General features: G+C 40.3%; 1 protein-coding gene across 3 annotated transcripts in view; it reads left to right on the top strand.

Moving 5' to 3' along the window:
- LOC146062602 (uncharacterized) overlaps positions 1 to 19,924 on the top strand; it is a 223,524-nt gene that overhangs the window by 47,923 nt on the left and 155,677 nt on the right. For all 3 annotated transcript variants that reach the window (XR_014471416.1, XM_083174689.1, XM_083174688.1), the window contains exons 4-5: positions 14,356 to 14,428; positions 14,515 to 14,569. Coding sequence is in view for 2 of the 3 variants with exons in the window: in XM_083174689.1 (XP_083030815.1) it covers positions 14,356 to 14,428; positions 14,515 to 14,569 (128 nt within the window). In the remaining variant the exon portion in view is untranslated. The remainder of the gene's footprint in view (positions 1 to 14,355; positions 14,429 to 14,514; positions 14,570 to 19,924) is intronic.

The following is a 19,924-nucleotide window of genomic DNA, read 5'->3' as shown; positions in this document are numbered from 1 at the left end:
ATTGGACTATTTCTCATTCAGCATTCAGTCAGGACATGTTGCCATTGGTTGACTTATAGACTCATCTCTATTGGTTACATATGGAATTAAGGGTAGATGATTGGCTAATGTAAGCTTAAACTCTCCTTGAAAAAGACTTCAGGGACGGTCGAAAAACACGTTTGGAGCTTCTAGTCAGATTCCTATGGGACGTGTGTTGGACCGTGGACCGATAGCCTGCTGTGCCTAGTCTGGAGGTATATCCCGCGTAAACCCTCCTCACAACAAGCGCAGATGAGAGCTGTTTACCCCAGTTCTCCACCATCCGGGTAATTGGCCACTGTCTCACCCATGTCCCTTTTTTATGTGCTTGTTATATGGTTTTTATGTGAATAAAGTGGTATTGCACCATATACCTGTGCTTCTATTTGTTTTGGGTCATCAGTTGGAGATCGGATCTGTGAATTCCCATGTATATCGATATCTCTGAGGAGTGAGAAAATCTTGTGTTTTACTGATAAGGAGAAAAGGATACGCTACTCCATCAGGAGGGAAGTAAAGTATTTGTGTATAGTCTTCTTTCAAGTGACCCCTTTACGGAGAAGAGGATCGCCTATTGCTATACAGGGTGGTACTCTTTCTCTTATTGGGGTCTCAGGTGCCTTTGTAAGGGAACATTCACATCTTTGTTGTTGCTAAAGTTCTTTTTTTTGGTGTAGGGTCACCATTGTTGGGTGTACCCACTAGAGGCTGCCGAGTGCTTCTATATACCAGTCGACACCTTCGTTTGGGGATTACTTTTATGTGTACATGAGTGTAAAAGCCTCTATAACACTGAAGTCCATGCTTGGTATTTCATTGTTTCCACTGGCCAGTGTACAGTATTAAAGAAGTTGCAGTACAGAAGATTTTGCTCTGTATAAAATAGCTCCAAAACTTCTAGGTTTCATTGCATTGCATGTAAATCTTCAGTTGAATGAATACATGAACAATGACCATTAATGCATTTTATTCTGCATAATTGAACTCTTTTCAATACTTGTCCATTGTTCAGGTACTTTTTTTGAGAGAAATTAATGGATTGTATAACCACTTATTAATTAACTGTTCATCTTCCTTATAGACCATAGCGACAAAGGAAATAAATGGGAGGGGCATTGCAAAGGTTTAAAAACCACATGTGTCAGGATTATATACAATATCAATTATTAAATTATTTGCTTTTCCATCAGTTTCTCTGATGTATCAATTGTGTATCCTATCAGTGACCTATTTCTCTATCCAAGAGTTTTTTTGTTCGTCTAAAGAAAGCTATGGTCTTTCGTCTGATCAGAACAGATCTCAGTTATGTTCTCAAAGCAGATAAAGTAGTACAGAAAATGTAACCGAAATAGTAACTCATTTACAGTACATACTGTACTGTACACATTTGCAACTGTGTACTGTTGTATTTACAACTTTTAAATACTTAACTTTTAATAGGAGTTCCAGAATTCTGAAACATATTTAGATAAAAGTTTCAAAGTTCAGGATTAATATTTTAACAAATAAGTGCATCTTCTGAAACTGGCTACTTTTTCTCCTCTTTAGAATTGAAAACTCTATAACTGTGTTAGTTGAGTATCTTCTTCAATACACTGTCCATGGATTTAGATGTTACTTCCTCACTTAGGAAATGGCATAGCAGGGGCTAGGAAATCCTATGTCATTAAAACCCATATTAGCACCAAATCAATAGTTTATATTCACAAAATTGGTATAGACCAGGGGTCTTCAACCTTTAAGACAGAGTGGGCCACCTAAACAAATTCAAGGAAGCCCGAGGGCCACTAAGTTATACTGAGGTGTTTTAACTATTAAAAATATTTAGAAATGTGAAGATTACAAGACCTTTTCCAGACTAATAAACCCATAAAGTTTTCAAATAATAAGGTTTCCTTCGTAAAAGAATTGTCTGCTTACTTTTGTTTTCTTCAAGTCAGTGCGAAACTTGGAATTACTTTTGATTGGACAGCTTGTCGATATTGACTTCAATGTTGGAAGTCGCTATGCTCAGAGTGTTCTCAAGATGTTGGTCTGTAAGCTGAGTTCTCGTCTTGGACTTTGCATGCTTCCTAACAAAGCACACATCTTCAAAGCATGCTGCCTGAGATATGGGAATGTATCCAGAGAAATAGAATCTTTGTAAAATGTAAATAAGGGCACATTGAAGAATTTTTCACGTAAAGTAGAGTTATTTTGGAGATCAAGCAGCTCCATTTGTACTTAGCCTGGCATTTCGGCAGCATTAACTGTAAAAGACAATGAAAACAAATCTAAAGAAGACTATGGAATACATACATCTGTAAATCTTTCTTCAAATTCACTTCGCAACATGAATAATTTTGTACAGTGATCTCCAGGAGACAAACAGTTGGTCTCTGCAAGATGCGTAAAATGTGTGGTCTTTTTTCATGAGTTGTGCCTCCCAAAGTTTTTCAGCTTTTCTACAAAAGTTTTGATGTGATCAGAGTGTGCACCAGCTGATCTTTGGATTGTAGCCACATATTTAGGTCATTCATATGCAAGGAGATGTCTGTCACAAAGGCAACGTGTTATCCACTATGAATCATTAAATTCTGAAATCAACATTCCCTTGGCTTGGATGAACTCCTGTATTTAATTTCTTAAATCAAAGACTCTTAAGTATCTTCCCTCTGCTCAATCAACCTACCTCACTATAATAAATCACGTCACTGTGATCTGCTTGGCACTCTTGGTTCAAAAATTCTTTGAACCGTTGATGATTGAATCCTCGTGCCCTAATAAAGTTCACCACAGACACAATAACTTTCATGACACTCAAATCCAATAGTTTTTGCACACAAATTCTCCTGGTGGATTAAACAGTGGTACTGGATGACATATTTTCCCTGTAGTTCTGGTTATTTTCTTAGAAGTGCAACAAACCCTTCATTCTTTCCCACCATAGCAGGGGCACCATCAGTTACTAGTCCCACAAGGTTTTTTAAGCTGAGCACGAAATGCTGGAGTGTTGCCTTGGTGGCTTCTAGAATATCAGTGCCTTTTGTTGTTCCCTTCATGGGTACAAGAGCTAGCAGATCTTCTGTCACACTGAAGTGTGACATTAACATTAACATGGACAAAGATAGCCAGTTGTGCTGTATTCATGACATCAGTGCTCTCATCTAAAGTAAGTGAATATGACTTAAATGTGTACAACCATTTTTTTAAAGTTCCTTCAATGTCATTGCAAGGTCTTCGACACGTTGTGCTACAGTTATGCCAGACAAACTTAATTTTTTAAACAGTTCATTTTTCTTTGGGTACAGAACTTACCCAGCAGCGACAAGACATTATTTGATAAACTTACCATCCACAAAGGATTTAGTTTTTCAGCAATTTTTTCAGCTATTACATAACTTCCTTTGACGCATGCTTCACTCTCTTCCATATGCCTTTTAAAAGTACCAAGTAGTTTTGCAGACTGTTCACTTTGTCCACATGAACCTGCCCTTGAAGTTGATTGAACTTGGATGCATGTTTTGTCTCATAGTGTTATTTTACATTGTATTCTTTTAATGCTGCCACTGACTCATGACAAATTAAACACACTGGCTTTTTTCCTCAATTTCCACAAAGAAGTACAAATTGGTCCACCTTTGATTAAAAACCCGGGACGCTTCACTTGATAATTTATTATGCTTTTTACTTGTAGACGTGATGGCAAAGCCAGATGAACCAAATTATCTTTTCTGTAGTTCCCTAGAAATGATATATAATATATTGGGTACCTGGATGGAATCTTATTATAATAAGATAATTGTTATAAATATTATTTAAAATTCTGTTATTGTTGTGCCAGTTAAATATCATGTCCCTATCAGTGCCAGTCACTTATTTCCCCAGCAGTGCCAGTCACTTATGTCTCCAGCATAGCCAATCACTTATGTCCCCAGTAGTGTCAGTTACAGAAGTTACCAGTAACGTCAGTTACAGAAGTTACCAGTAACGTCAGTTACATATCATGTACCCAGTAATGCCAGTTACATATCACGTGTCTGGGAAATAGTCACTGTAAATTCGGCTCAAATGTACTGAATTCCGTCTGCACCAGCAGTTTGTTGGTGAAGTATATTCGTCGATGTTGCTTGGGGGTGTCCACTGCAGTGGTCAATCACACTTCCCTCTGTGTCAAGGCAGGAGACTACAAGCGGTAAGTGGGGGAGTGGTGCTCATGGTCAGAGCAGGAGAGAGACCAGAGAAAATTAAAGGAGGCCGCTGCATGGTAGTTGGAGCCAGGAAAGAGGTGCAGGGCAGTGCTGGGTGTCTGAGGCAGATGACATCTTGTGCTCACCTGTGGATATGTATCCAAGTCACTGATTGTCTTGTGCTAAGGCAATTCTTCAGGTATCTTCAACAGGGCTCTAGTCGGGGGTCCGGCTGGCTGCGGCAAGTAACAGTTGGCTGTGATGCAGTAGAGGTGTGCCTGTCTTTTTTTTTTTTTTTTTAAGTAAAAATCATTGCTTGGTAATTAAGTAATAATTGCTGAGCAGAATACCACTTGTCTGACTTATACCTATTGCCCGACTTATACCTATTGCCCACATTATGCCACACAGTAGGAGCCAAAATTGGAATGATGCCACAAGGAATTAGCCAAAATTCACATTATGCCACACAAATAAGCTGTAATTCATGTTTAGCCATACAGTATGAGCTGCAATTCACATTATGCCACATGCTTCAATGGTGTAGTATAGAGTAGAAATATTACAAAGCTATTGAGCACAGCCTTTCAAATATACCCCTTTCACACGAGAAGCAAATTAATGAGTGAAAATATTTCAGCCCGGTAATTAGCTGAATAACACGGGTATTTCTTCGATGTGAAAGGGTCAACCCGCAGCGTCACAGGTCAGAAAGATGTAATTATAGATGGACAGCACAGCCCCCTAGCCATTACATCGCCCATAAAGCACAGCCCTTCATAGATAGACAACACAAAGATGGGCATCTCCGCACAGCCACCCCCCCAATGATAATCAGCACAGTACAGCCAGCCCCCCTCCCCCATACTCAGCACCACACAGCCAGGCAGCCCCTCCACATAGGCAGGACCACATTGCACTGCCAGTCCCCCCTCCCCCAAAGTCAGCACTGCGCAGCCAGACCCTCCCCCCCCCATATTTAGCACAACATTGCAGCCAGCTCACCCCCCAGTCAGCAATGCATTGTAGCCAGCTCACCCCCCCCCATAGTCAGCACCGCATTTCAGAACACCCCCCCCCCCATGTTCAGCACATTATTTCAGCCAGCTCACCCCCATAAATCAGAAAAGCATTGCAGCCAGCTCACACACACCCCCATAGTCAGCACCACATTGCGGAACACCCACCCCCCATGTTCAGCACAACATTGCAGTCAGGCAGGCAGCTAGCTCACCTCCCCCCCCATAGTCAGCATAGAAAGCATTGCAGCCTGCCCACCCCCCCATAGTCAGCACTGTGTTAGCCAGCTTCACCCTTCTCTAAGAAAGCTGTGTTAATCTCCGTGTCCCTGGCAGAGGTCTTAGGAAACACAGCAGCTCCGTCAGAGGGCTGCTGCTGGCGGCAGCGGCCATCTTCACTGGAAAGGAGCGGGTGGGATGGGTGCGTGGTGTCAGACCGCATTTGTCACTCGCGGCTGTCTTCACTAAAAAGGGCATGGGCGGGACGGGTGTGCGGCATCAGGAAATACACAATGCGCATGTCCGCGCACAGTCCCTGCACATCCACCTCCGCCGCGTCCCACATGCAAAGGGACTAGAGGTTTTGGGTTGTGCAGCTTATTCTTGTTGCTGGATCTTACGCCCACTGTCACCCATATTTCATCCACTGTCCATATGATAAGTATGTCTTATCGGCCACTTTGAAGTCTGAAAGTTGTTGATGGCATTAGATCAAGCTTTGTGGGTGCTTTGGATGATCAAGTACTCCCAATATTTTATACTGACTGCATATAATGGTCTGCATAGCATTTTTGATTCACAAGGTGGATGAAATGTGATTGCCTCAATATTTTTAAAAAGTTGGCTCCAATAGTTTATGGCAAAACACAACTTGCTACAGGCCAGCATGCACCTAAAATAAAAATGCAGGAGATTGACATCTAGAGTATGCATGATTACATACTGTATATGAAGGTAATGCGTATGACATTGCTATGACATCACATGCTGGGAACCTAATGTAATCAAATAGAAAAAGGAGCAAAATGTGTAAATTACTCCTGGCTCAAGCACTATACAATGCAAATGCTTTTTTTTTTTTTTTGCAATTCAGGCAGCTTTACATGTAGCACCCATATACTAGGCGGTTTTGATTTTATACTGAAATTAAGAATAAAGTTATGACTCATCCCTTATGAACTATACATTTTTACTAATGTGAATCAAGCTTTTGTCAAGGTGCACAAGACCTAATGTGTGCAGACTTCAGTGAATTCAGGAAATAAAGAGATCCATAAGTAAGTTCATCATGACACATGAATGTTAGCAGACACCAGTTAATGGTAGTATTCATGCCATTCTTTGGTATTAAAATGAAATGTTTGGACATCTTAGACAAATTTGTTTGTACTGGTGGTTAAATAAGGTAAGTATGTGGTTTAATAAGGTGAACAGGGCCGGTGCCACCACTAGGCAGCTTTAGGCATTTGCCTAGGGCTCCAGCCACTGGAGGGCAGAAATTAGGACAGGATTCCCGCCCCCTCCACTGAGTGGAGGTGAGCTGCAAATCCACTCCCCCCCCCCCCCCCCCCACCGTGGAACAACTCGGTACCTGGCATCACCACCCCAACCCCCCCTCCTCCGGGAAGCAATGTGGCGGCCCACGCCGCATCTCCCGGCACCCGGCACCACCCCCCCGTGGGAGCTATACGGCGGCAGCCACATCACACACCCCCTGGTGGAGCGGGTGAGCGTTGGGTCCGCCACATGACACCCCCCCTCACCTGGCAGCCGCATCAGATCCCCCCTGGTGGAGCGGGTGAGCACCAGGGTGCCCCCCCCATCTGGGGTGCTCCAGTGCCTTGCACCTGCCCTGGAGGTGAACGACATATTCACTACAGAGTTATTGTCAGAAATGTACTAAAGGTTCTAAATAACTAATTAGATAACTAGAATCTGTTTGATTGCTATGTTGGATGGTAATTTATAGTTTCAGAATCTTTCAAAAATATTTGATGCATAACAAAAAACAGACTCGATCAACCTAAAGGCCCATGCACACTGGGTCTTAAGCTGAAACCAGCTCCGTTTTGTCATTTGAGCTGCTTTCGTCTCAAAAGCCGGCCATGTGTGTATGAGCCAGTGATCAGTGGTTAGCGCTGATGCATGGTCCTGCATCATCGCCGGCCACCGACGCTCATCTACTGGTATTACCAGCAGATGAGCGATGAGGTGGGCGGCTTTCCATAATGTCCTGCTATGGAAAGTAAACCACCCCCTCTGAAAATTGCTGGCAAGGAGGAAATCACTCAGTGTGTATGCACTGACGATTTTCAGTCCAGCGATTTTCACATCATCGCTGTGCATACACCCTTGGCAAAATTGCCCAGTGTGTATACACCTTAGCTATAATACCATACATGGTGTCATGTACCTTCTCTTGTCAGACCGAAACAAAGTATATTACTTGAGTTTATCTATTGAAAAATGTTGGTCAGCAGTATTTCGGATACAAAAACCTTTGAATGTAGAATCAATTCAATAGTAGTATGCGTAGTAGTTTGTGTTTTATGAAACAAATTGTACTGTTTTTATGATATTATCTATGAAATAGCTATGGTAACTACTGTCCAAATTCTGATTATCTTTTATGTATTTCCTACTGTATTTTAAAAAGAAAAACCTGATGAATGAGAACTTTTTTCTTTAAATCCTTACTAGCCCATTTGCTTTTCTGAGAAATAATCTTTTCTTCTAATGCTCTTGCTACTTGTTAAGCAAAATATAAAACTTAATTATATATATTTCTTTTCTTCTCCTGCAGCTGTGTCTCATTAGGTTTCAGACTCTTGACTGATTTCATTGTAATCTCTGACCCTCCTGCAGTTACAATTCGGTGAAAAGTAATAATTAAAATCAATTGCAGGGTAGACAAATAGGAGATTTTATGTTTCAGAATGAGACCCTTAAATTAACTTTGAGTCACATCATCCACATTCTAGTTATCATTTGGTAGGTTTTCTAGTGCCTCTGTGCTGTTCAATGACCTAATATATAATTCAATAAAGGTTTTATATATTTTCTACCTTTTTTTATTGCAACAAATACTTTGTTTAGTTCTTTTTACTTGGAAAGAAAGTTTTAGAAGTATATACTGTATTTTATGTTTACACATTGACAAATAAATTCTATAAAGTAAGTAAAACTCTACAGTAAAATAAGTGACGACATCCACTGGCGCAACTATAGTGCCGCAGCCCCAACGATGGCAGGGAGGTGCTGACTAAGTGTGGGCGCCTGGGGGACTGCAGGCGCTATTGTTACGCCCCCCCTTCTTGTGGGTGCAGCGGGGAGCGGGCAGGGGGGTCCGTGCGGGGGTACCTGCAGCACTGTCTAGAAGCCGGGGGGTCCCTGCGGTGCTGTGTAGTGAGTTGACTCCGGGTCCCTGCAGTGTCTTGGAAATTACCGGGTGGCAGCGCGGGAAGCGCTTCTGATTTTGAAAACACTGGCCACATGCCGATTGGCAGGTACACCAGCGCTGCACGGACCCCCCACCACTGACGACATTTCATATGCTATAAAACATTTTATAGCATTATGCATTCTGTTTAGAAAATTATTAGCAAACCTTTTTTAAAGTTTTTCTACATAAACATTATTATGGAAAGAAAGGGGGTTTCAGAGGGTGCTTCAAATAGTAAACCAATCTGGTATTTGTGTATTATCTGGGTGCCCGATATTTTCATTGTTCAACCAAAAATCCTCCACATCGCATTGCATGCGACGCGATTGGACCCGATTTTTAATTGTACAGGCACCCAGATGCCTGATTCTTATCTTAAAAGCCCCCCCAGACCCAGATTTTTAATTGTATACCCACCATGATGGTTAATTATTAGGTAAAATGCCCCCCATTGTTAATGCCACCCCACGATCAACGCCAACCTGAAGCGTGGTGAGCGCAGCGAGCCCGTGAGGGGTAGTGGTACGCGTCCTCTGACCTTTTCATACCCCCACTATCCACGTTGGCGTGGAGATGATTTTATATAGTGTGGCGAGCGCAGTGAGCCACCGAGCCCGAAGTGTGGCATACTGACGCCAATCGCGGGCTCGCTACGCCAGCCACGCTTAGGGTTTGCGTTGATCATGGCGTTTCGTTAACAATGTAGGGCATTTTACCTAATAATTAATCATCATGGTGGGTATACAATTAAAAATCGGGTCTGGGGGGCCATTTAACATTGGGTACAATGTAAAAACCGGGTCCGTCGCATCGAATCGCATGCCATTACCGTTTTTTACATTGTACAAGGAACGTCTAAAAAGCCTGAAAATTGGGTCCCATCGCGTCTCATCACATGCCTTAACTAGTGGCATGCGATGAAAAAATTGGGCGCCCAGATATTACACCAATCTTTTTAAATTTTAATAAAATGTGCACACATATAAAAAACCATGCCAGGGTATCATATATAAACAAGTGGTGAACAATCACAGTAGTAAGTAAGTACAACTCTGTTTAGTTGGTCAATTCGATCAAAGTAAGGGGCCCAACGTGTTTTGTCATGTCATGACTTCATCAGGGGCAAGAATGCAACCAACAATAACTATGTGTGTCCTATATAAGGGTATCCAGAGATGAGTATTTCAAAATCAGTCCGGAACAATCCCAATACTCAGAACAAAAAAGATTTGTCCTCAAATTGAGTGTAATTATTTAGAGGATTTGCTGGATTAAATCACCAAAATAATGTATTCAGGATCAGTAGCATACAGCAGGGGTTCACCACTACCTAAACATTATTAGGTATATATATATTTTTTTTATTAACAGTTTCTTATATAGCGCATACATATTACGCAGCGCTTTACAGAGAATATTTGAACATCAGTCCCTGCCCCAGTGGAATTTATCATCTATATTCCCTACCACATTTATATGCACACACAAACATTCTAGGGTTAATTTTTTCAGAAGCCAATTAACCTACCTGTATTTTTTTGGATTGTAGTGATTTGGGTTACTAAACTACAGTATTGTTATACTTTAATTGTAAGTGGACATTTTAACCCCTTGAGTGGTAGGTTTTGCTGGGGCAGGACAAACCTACCAGGGCAGGTTTGTCCTGGTAGGTTTGTAAAACCCACCTTAGTTGGAAGCCCCCCTCCCTCACCTCTGCTCCAGCGTTAGTACGCCGGAGCTTCCCTGCAGCCGCTGTTCCCGTTGCCTTAGCCGCCGGCCTGTCACATTCAGAAGTGACATTGGCGGCAGGCTGGGGTATGTTCGCGGCGGCTCGGGAGGACTCGGTGCCTGAGCACTCCCGAGTCCCCCCGAGCCGCTCCGAACATCCCCGAGCCTGCCGCCGACGTCATTGCTACTAAAAGTATGGCAGCAGGCGGCTGGGGGAGTGGGGTTAGAAGAGCTCCGGCATGCGATCGCCTGAGCACAGGTGATGGCAGGGTTGGGGGAAAGACTGGGGGGGGGGGGCTCTAAAGGTGCTGCGCCAGTGGTGCACACCTGGACACCACTGGTGCGCACCTGTTTCATATTTGTGGTATGCCCGGAAATTTTCCGGGACAGCCTGCTGCGGTTAATACAGTTTAAAACAGTTTAATGGTATTGAAAATCAATAATTCAACATCTTTGCAAGGTGGAGTGCAAAAGGAAACTATATATGTATACACACAAAAATAAAATATGAAAGCAAATTGATCACTAAAACAATGTTATGCTGCAGAGATTGCTGAGGCATATATGTGAGCTAAGGAATTTGAATTAGTTGAATTGTGTTTGATATTGAGTCAGTCTAATGATTGTTTTTGCTTGAACCATTAGTATTGTACTGTAAGCAATTCAGCTGATTTATACAGATTTGTTTTTATTTCTGGTAAGAAATGGTTTATTAACAATGTTGTATTTCTATTTTGTGATTGTTCAACTATTTATGTAATACTTAGCTTTTTATTTCTAATCATTGTCAGATTTGTTGCCTGTACAGTTTCCCTAGAATACAAAACACTATAATATTGTCAGTAAAGTGCTGTACCTCTATATACTCTCTTCCAAATTATTAATGACTTTAATTTAAATTTAGGATAGCTTGCACTGTGAAATCTGTATTGCAGTGCTTCCCAAACTGTGCTAATGTACCCTGGGTTGCGGCAAGACACTTGCAGTGGTGCCTTTGTTGGGTGATCCAGGACCAAAACAAATTATTTATCATCCAAGTTATAGGCAAAACCAGTGCTGTTGGCTGCCAATCATAAAATATGTCGACAATTAGAACCACAACTACTGTATGTCCACCTCCAAATAACTGAACCTAGGGTGATAGATACATTGTCATTTTACTTCATTTTCTATATTTTCTTTTACAAAACTTTTGAACTTGTTTTGCCTTGAAACAATTTTTAATTCTCTAGGGTGCCGTTTATTCAAGAAAGAATTGTGACCTCAAAGAAGAAAATGTGTTCACTCCAGTATATTAAAAGTAAATTATATAAAAAAAGATGTATTTAGTTTAACTAAAAGAAGTGAACCCTAAAATAATACATAATATATAGTCTTTTAAAGTCTGTTTAAATAGAATTATTAAATACGAAATTTTTAAACATAATAATTCATTTAAAGCAGTAAACTCAACAGCTGAGATTAGCATGTAAAATGGTTAGAACTTGCTCAAGTAAACTATATTTTACAATGGAAATTTTTCAAACATAATTTTTTTTATCGCAATTAATTTAGAAAAATGGTATTGTTTTCTTTTTAGAGACACTTTTGTTGTTATCTTTATGGGCCTACTGTATACAAGGAGTGTGCTTCAAGTATCCAGATGCACAAAAAGTTTTATACTGTATTAACAGTGAACATTGCATACAGTGAACTTTACATACTGTAGATTGCTCTGAAAACTTCGAAAAAATATTGTTGTATGCACTCAAACCAATTGTTGAAGAAGATGTAACAATTCAAAGCATGTAACAATCCAAAGCATGGTATATCTTCTACATATCTGCTTTGGGCTCGGTGGCTCGCTGCACTCGCCACACTTTATAAAATCAACTCCACGCTGACGTGGATACAGGGGGTATGACGTGGATAGTGGGGGAAATGTTTGTGTGTTGTGCATTATACTTACTCTCCTCTGGCCCGGCCACTGCGTCTGCTGGGTCCCCGCAATCCACCGATGGGTCCCCCTCCTCCGGCAGTCACTCCCCGGCGTCATCGTTTAGTCCCCCTCCTCCGGCACTGCCAGCACACAATGTACACAATTAACGTAGTGCCGCTGGGGGAGCAGGGCAACCATGTGATGCTCCCCCAGTGACAATGTGCAGAATTATGTACATTGCTGGCACTGGGGAGTGACTGCCAGAGGAGGAGGATTGAAAGCTGCCACCCGTCGCCCGTGACCATTGCCCGCAGGGATCAATAAGTATAAAACCCACCCTGCTCCCTCTGATACCCACCACCCTGGTCCCAGAGTAGTTTCACGGCGGGAACCTGCTACGCTGACAACGTAGCCTAAGCTACGTTGTCAGCGTAGCGTAGAGCTGCCACCGTGAAACTAAACATCTAACTCAACTATGGCCTCATGGCAGCAACATTGTAATCAGTGATAACCACAGTACACAGAGGGCCAGATGCACTAAGCTTCAAAAGTGATAAAATGGAGAGTGATAAACAACCAGCAATCAGCTCCTGTCTGACATTTATCAAACACAGTCTGTGACATGGCAGGTAGGAGCTGATTGGCTGGCTGTTTATCACTCTCCATTTTATCACTTTTGAAGCTTAGTGCATCTGGCCCCTAGTGATTGAGCGACTTGCAGAATTTTGTCACAAGAGGCAAACACAGTGGTACAGTTCATCCTTCACAAAAGTAGCTTGCACTCAGTCAAAATGATCCTATCATTTCAGACCACTCTTGTACAAAAGTATAATTGAATGATGTTTGTGCATGTGTGTGTGTGGATGTAACACGATCACTCTGAAATGCTTTAACTCATCATTTTCAAACTTTGTACACTACCTTTTCATCTTAAGGGACAATCTAAGTTCAAAGATGGATTTAATTGGACTAGCCCTATGCTGTTATAAAGGTCCATGCTATTTCTGTTGTTTTCAAGCATTGTGATATGTCCTTGCTTATGACTTTCCAAATACAACAAGGGCTGCTGAATGCACTGTCACGCCCCAGTAAAAGAAGGGGCATGGCCAATGGGAGGAGTGTGACCATGGCTCTGAAAATAAAAAAAATTGTAGGGGATCCAGGCTGTGTGCCGGATCACAGGCTGCTGCTAGGGAGCGCTCAAATGTTTGGTGCTAAGCCATCTATTTGGGGATTCCTGTGTCTGGATGCCGGAACACAGGAATGGCCAAGCATGGCCGAACCTCCCCAAGCGGCCCTTATCCTCCCCAAGTGGCGATGGGGAGGATCGGAAATGGGGGGCAGTGACGGGAAGGCTAGGCAAAGGGTAAAAGGATAATCGATGGGGGTGGTGGTGTTGCACCAGTGGTTCACCACTGGAGGCACCATTGGTGCACCCATTCTTTACAGTGGCATGCCCAGAAATTTCTCGGGAGAGCCAGCTCATGCAGCACAGCTTAGCCTGAGAAATTTCCAGGCATATCACCGAAGGGGTTAAGGGCCTATAAAGGTCCCTTAAATAAAAAAAAAATCACTTTACAAAACTTTTGAGAATTGCATAAGCATTTACTTTTGCCCATCCATCGGACGGGCCTTAAAACTGGTAGAAAGTAATTGATCTCTAGTGACCTCTGTTGAACTCCATAGCACTAATAAACAATAAATGAGCATCTTAGAATTAAGTGAATAGGCTGCTTACTGTAAACAGTATATGGGTCTGTATTTTGATATTTCACAAAATATTTAGCCAGAGATTACAATTTACAACCAGATTGTGTTTACTCACTACTTCAGAAATGTATTGCACACCCCTCATTTAGTCCCCCCAAAAAACTAAACCACACATTTTCAGTAAAAATAATGTAAAGTATCTGGTATTAAAAAAAACACTATCATTCATTTATATAGCTCTTTGCTCCTGAAATGTTATGCAATATTTACAGTTCAGTGAAAATTCTGGGCACATTTAGTAAAGTCTTTACTCCATGTATTCAAGAGCAAATGTTCTGTTTTGTACAGTTGTCATAAGGAAATTGAGAGAAAGATTGGTATAAAAGATGAAGGCGCAACTTCTCCTAGTCCAGAAGAAGAGGTTAGAAGTCTTTGACATTTTATTTTTTTATTGTTTTTGTTGCAGCTGTTTTGAAAAGAGTTTAAATTATTTTATCTTTATTTCAGATGAGTGTTACACAGATTCTTAAAGATTTGGAGTTTATTCTTGATCTAGAAATAAGTAAGTGAATTTATACCTATTAAAACGGAATTCCTTCTTACATTTTGCACTGTAAGCATGGTATACTGTAATTTTGTCAACCAGACAACCAAATAGAATGTTATGGAGGGCTTCATTTTGAGGTAGAAAGGTCTTATCTTTCTCTAGAACCTAGAGCTGAGAATTCCTAACACCACTGGACTATCCTTCCCTTCAGCTGTGGAATCCAAAAGCACACAAATATCTACAGAGTAAACAGCAGTGTAAAGTTATTTTGTTCTCATTAATACTTCTCATTATTAATCTACTTCAGTCCATAAACGAAGATGATATACCATACCTCCCAACTTTTACCTTGTGAGGGGTGGGATGTGCAGCGTGGAGCATCAGACAGATACTATGCTATCAGTAATCAGCTGCTTTGCAGTACAGATCAGCAGTGATCACCAGCTCCCCCAACTGGCTCTCACCTGCCCTCAGCACAGTATCCAATTAGTGTGGCTTTCCAGCTTTAATCATGTCAGTTGGGAGATATGGATTTACTGACTACTGACCACTCTCCCCTACTGAGGAAAATGTGTGCTAACAAATTATTATTATTATTATTATTATTATTATTATTATTATTATTATTATTATTAGCATCATCATTATGCTGCACACACTACCGTAATGCAATAAGAGGTGCTTTCTTTCTGAGAATTGTAGTGCTACACACAAAAAAAATGAATGTGTACTATTCAATCATTATTAATTTTAATTATGAAATATTTAGCATTAAATGTTGCTATTAAAAAATGTTGCTATTAAAATCTTGGCCATTGTCCCTAAATATTGTATTTTATGAGGGTGCAGTGCACAGAAAAGTATAATAAATTCTACAAATATAAACAGGTAACCGTGGATAGTACTCTGGAGGTTTTCATCGAGTGTATTAAATTAATAGGACACTTATTGGATATATTCCAACATTTCGGGCAGTAAAGCCCTTTATCGAGACATGAAAATACAGAAAAACCTAATTAAATAAATATATATAATAAACCTGAAGTGAACACCCAGTGCAACAATCTCCTGGATAGACGGATAGATAAAAGTACATTTGATTGAAAGTCTTGAGCAAACCACTCCCTACTGTACATAGATAGACAGAAACACAGAGAGAGAGAGAGAGAGAGACAGTGGGGGGAAATTTACTAAAGGAAATTTGTAAAAAAAAAATAGGTGTATTTGTATCCAGAAATACACTTATTTTTGACATTTACTATCCCGAAAATACGGCAATTCGTATTGATAGCACATCAATACGACTACGAATTGCCGTATTTTCAGGATAGTAAATGTCAAAAATAAGTGTATTTCTTGATACAAATACACCTATTTTTTTTACAATTTTCCTTTAGTAAATTTCCCCCAGTAGGTAGATAAATTACACAATATCAAAACCAATATCTTCTGGCATCCCCCTAGGGTCTATTCTCCAGACTCTGTGCTCCTGCCTCTAAACTAAAGATGACAGCATCTAAAGGCACTAGGCAGCACTGTAGTATCAGGGGGGTTTCTGGGTACCCCACCCCTGTGTGTGCTACTGCCGTTGAACAGAAAAAGTATATTCATTTTTGCACATCAAATTAAAACTTCTTGTGTTTTTGGAAACTCCTGTTTATATGTTTTCTGTATTTTGCACAGTGTTGGTAAAGAATAAATCTTATGTTTTCAATTATCTGCTCCACTGCATAGCATTTTAAATTACATTTTTGATGCAACTTCTGTGTAAAGTTGATTACATTGAATGTTCTGGAAAGAAACAATGACAATGCCATTTCTTCAGTGACACACAATAGTTTAGAGACAATGAATATGGTACAGATTAAACAGATTCTATTTTCTGCACCTGGATTTTACAAAGACTTATTGTGACTATTGTACTGTATCTTTGTGTCCTTTTCAAGCCTTGTTATAAAATGAAAAAGTGTATGGATCAGAGAACTGATGAGATTTTGCTATAAAAATTCTGGCAGTTCCGAGTCAGTAAGTTCTGTAGTTACAAAAAGTAACTAGCAGGGTAATCAACGCATACTAATTTGTTAAATATTTTGTTTAACTTCTCTGCAAAAAGCACTTTAATAACCCCCCTTAGTTTTCACTGTTCGCCTACTCACTGTATTTGGTTTTGGTATAATCTCAGATATGAAAGAGCTTGATATAAATTAACCATACTGTATAATAGGCTAATGCTGATTTATACCTCTATGAAAAGAATTCCAGTTTTTTAGTCAAGGTGGCCACTAGGTGATGCCCGATTGGAGCAAATAAAGTGTGTCTCCATTCAGGTGCCAACAGCTGCTGGCAGTGCCATAACTGTTATGTTGTTCCATCATTTTGATGTGCTGGTACCTAATATAACATAAATATAGCAATATACATTGATACTGACTTTTATAATGATATGCATCAGTATCGAAGGGCTAAACTGAAATACTGTATATGAACATACCCTGGTTTATAAATTGCTATATTCATAACAATACAATAGTATATTTTATTTTATGCTACTACACATTATGATTTATTTTAAAATTATTTATTCTCAAATGTGAAACTCTATCATCCAAAAAAACACAAGCCAGATACAAGGATTTTTATAGTTTCCAGCAGCCTTAACATCTTCAGTGTAATGGCATCACTATGATATCATTCATTAAGATGCTCTCTGTATTGTATGGTACTAGGATGCTGTGAGTTTTGTGTTTGCATTTTTCTTTCATAGCAGGTAAACCACCCCAAGCACCCACACAACATCTCCAACCAAAAAAATGAACTGTACAAAGCAGTACAGCATCTGGCTTGAGAAATTGTTTGAAAAGGTGGATTGCAAGTCTAAATATTTGGCAGCAAAAGCATAAATCAGTCAGCTACTGTACACTGAAAAGCAAACACAAGATATGTGCTGTAGACATGGTTAGTACCAGTGCCACTTGCCTTCCCTATATTTATTTGGGGAAGTGTTGTTAATATCATCAACAGTTCAGAATTTACTCATCAGGGCACAAAGTGCAAAAGTGATAATTGCTCATTATACTGTATATGAACATTAATAAGAAGTCCTCCCCTCCGATCTGTCCTCCCCTTTCGATCTGTCCTCCCCTCCGATCTGTCCTCCCCTCCGATCTGTCCTCCCCTCCGATCTGTCCTCCCCTCTGATCTTTCCTCCCCTCCGGTCCGTCCTCCCCTCCGGTCCGTCCTCCCCTCCGGTCCGTCCTCCCCTCCGATCCGTCCTCACCTCCGATCTATCCTCTGACCTGCTCAGCGTACACTCCTAGTATTGGAAGTGACATTGCAGTGGGTCCGGCTTGGATAAGGGGTCCATCATATACATTTTCATAGAAATATAAATTATGCTATATCGCTTCTAAAATAAATTGTGGGGCAAACCTTCCAAATTTACGTACAGCAGCAGAATTTGTAAGGGGCAAAAATTCTATATGGATGGGCAATCTAGTTAAAATATGATTCTATCCACAACAAAATACTGTATCATTTGTAAAACAATAGTGATTATAAAAACATGAAGAATGATAAAAAAAAAAATACAGATATAATCCTGATACAGGCCAAACTAATACACATGCTGGATCCAAATGTCTTGGTTATACCCACCAAAAGCAGTGGTTGCTGATCGATACAGCAAATGCAGCACTCTAAGTATAACAATTCATTAAGCTTGGCAGGGCTAACTGCCAAAATACAAAAATCCATTTACTTTCCAATTGGAGTAACTTGCATGCTCTAACTCCTCCCTCTAATGGACAGCGGGAACTGGTTGATCATGCAATGGCTCAGCATGGTAATGTTATGCTTGGGCTCCATAAAGTGCATAGCCACCATTTGCTCAATGACACTTTTGGAGATGGCCACCCTGTGTTGTGATATCCTTTCCTTGAATTGGCTTTTACAAGTAGTATAATCCACATGGGCAAGACAGAATATAGACCACAAACGTGGATATGCAAATTAGCAGATATTTGATTGAATAAGTAATCCTTGGATAAGGTGTGTGAATTTATATGCAGTGATTAGATAATTACAGGTGACACAACCTATACATTTGTAACAACTTCCTTTGCGACTTGTGAGTGTTAACCTTGTCCCTCCCCTTAACATATATTTTATCTTAAGTCCAAGGGTAATACTGGGCACCAATCTGGTTTCCCACAAAGTTTGTAAATCTAGGTCACTGGCAATCACTGGCCATACCAGGTTTACCCAGGTCAGAGTTTTATCCTTCTTTTGTGCAGTACTCACTTTTAATAAATCATCTATATATTTCTGAGCTGCTTTATGTTTAGCGAACAGTAGGTCTTTTAATACATATCCTCTCTCCAAAATCTTTGAAACCATATTATTTAACTGCCTTTCTTTTTCTTATAAATTACTGCTAATGGGGCATACCCTCAAGAACTGCAAGTAATGTAGTCCTATTATTGTTGTCTGAGGATCGTATTGCGATCTGTCGATTTGAAGAACAAATAGATATCAATGCTTCCTGCCTTGTTAGTAATATAAAGTTTATCTCCAAATAATTCACAGTTAGGTTCAGTTTGGCTGGGCAACTAAACTCATATTTGTCTGTATCAATTCCTATAGCTTCTCCTCCTGACCTTTTTAAACAATATTCCTAAATATGATTACTTATCTGAGTTGTGTTGAAAAATAATTCTATAGCAGCCAGGATTGAATACCTCCCTAATTCTACTGCATACATAAATGCATTAGTGTAATCTGGGGCTCTGGAGGAGTCCATTGTGCAACCTGCGGGTTGACTGAAAAATGTACCATCATCAATGTAAAAAATGATGTCCGCGTAAATTCTATCAAAGCCTGCGGCAAAAAAATCAATCGGGACTAAAGGTGCCCATACACTAGTAAGATTTATCTTCAGATCTGGCTGGTTGGAACAAAAACATGGTAATATCTGAGTGACAGTTTGGCAGTTTTCCAGCATTTCCAAGCAAATGGTCAACTGTCATTTGCTCTCATCCGTAACCAGGTTTTTGTTCCAACCAGCCAGATCTAAAGATAAATCTGCATGTGTATGGCCACCTTTAGATACAGTGATAAGTCTCGAAACTGCTACTAGCCACATATGATGTGGAATATATGTGTACAGACAAGTAACATCTAGGCTGGCCAGCCGTGTGTTTTAAAGTACTCTGAATATGCTTCCATAATTTATATACTGTATAAGGAAAGTTATCTTTCAAATATGTCAATGTCTTTTGATCACAAGGTTTTAAAAGAGTGTCTATGTATGCTGATACTGGTCCCTATTGGCAGAAATAAAAAATGTAAATACTTTTGTATATTTAGAAATAA

Source organism: Crinia signifera, chromosome 3 (assembly GCF_055691185.1).
Source record: "Crinia signifera chromosome 3, ASM5569118v1, whole genome shotgun sequence".
NCBI lineage: Eukaryota > Metazoa > Chordata > Amphibia > Anura > Myobatrachidae > Crinia > Crinia signifera.
This window is presented reverse-complemented; position numbering and strand designations above follow the sequence as displayed.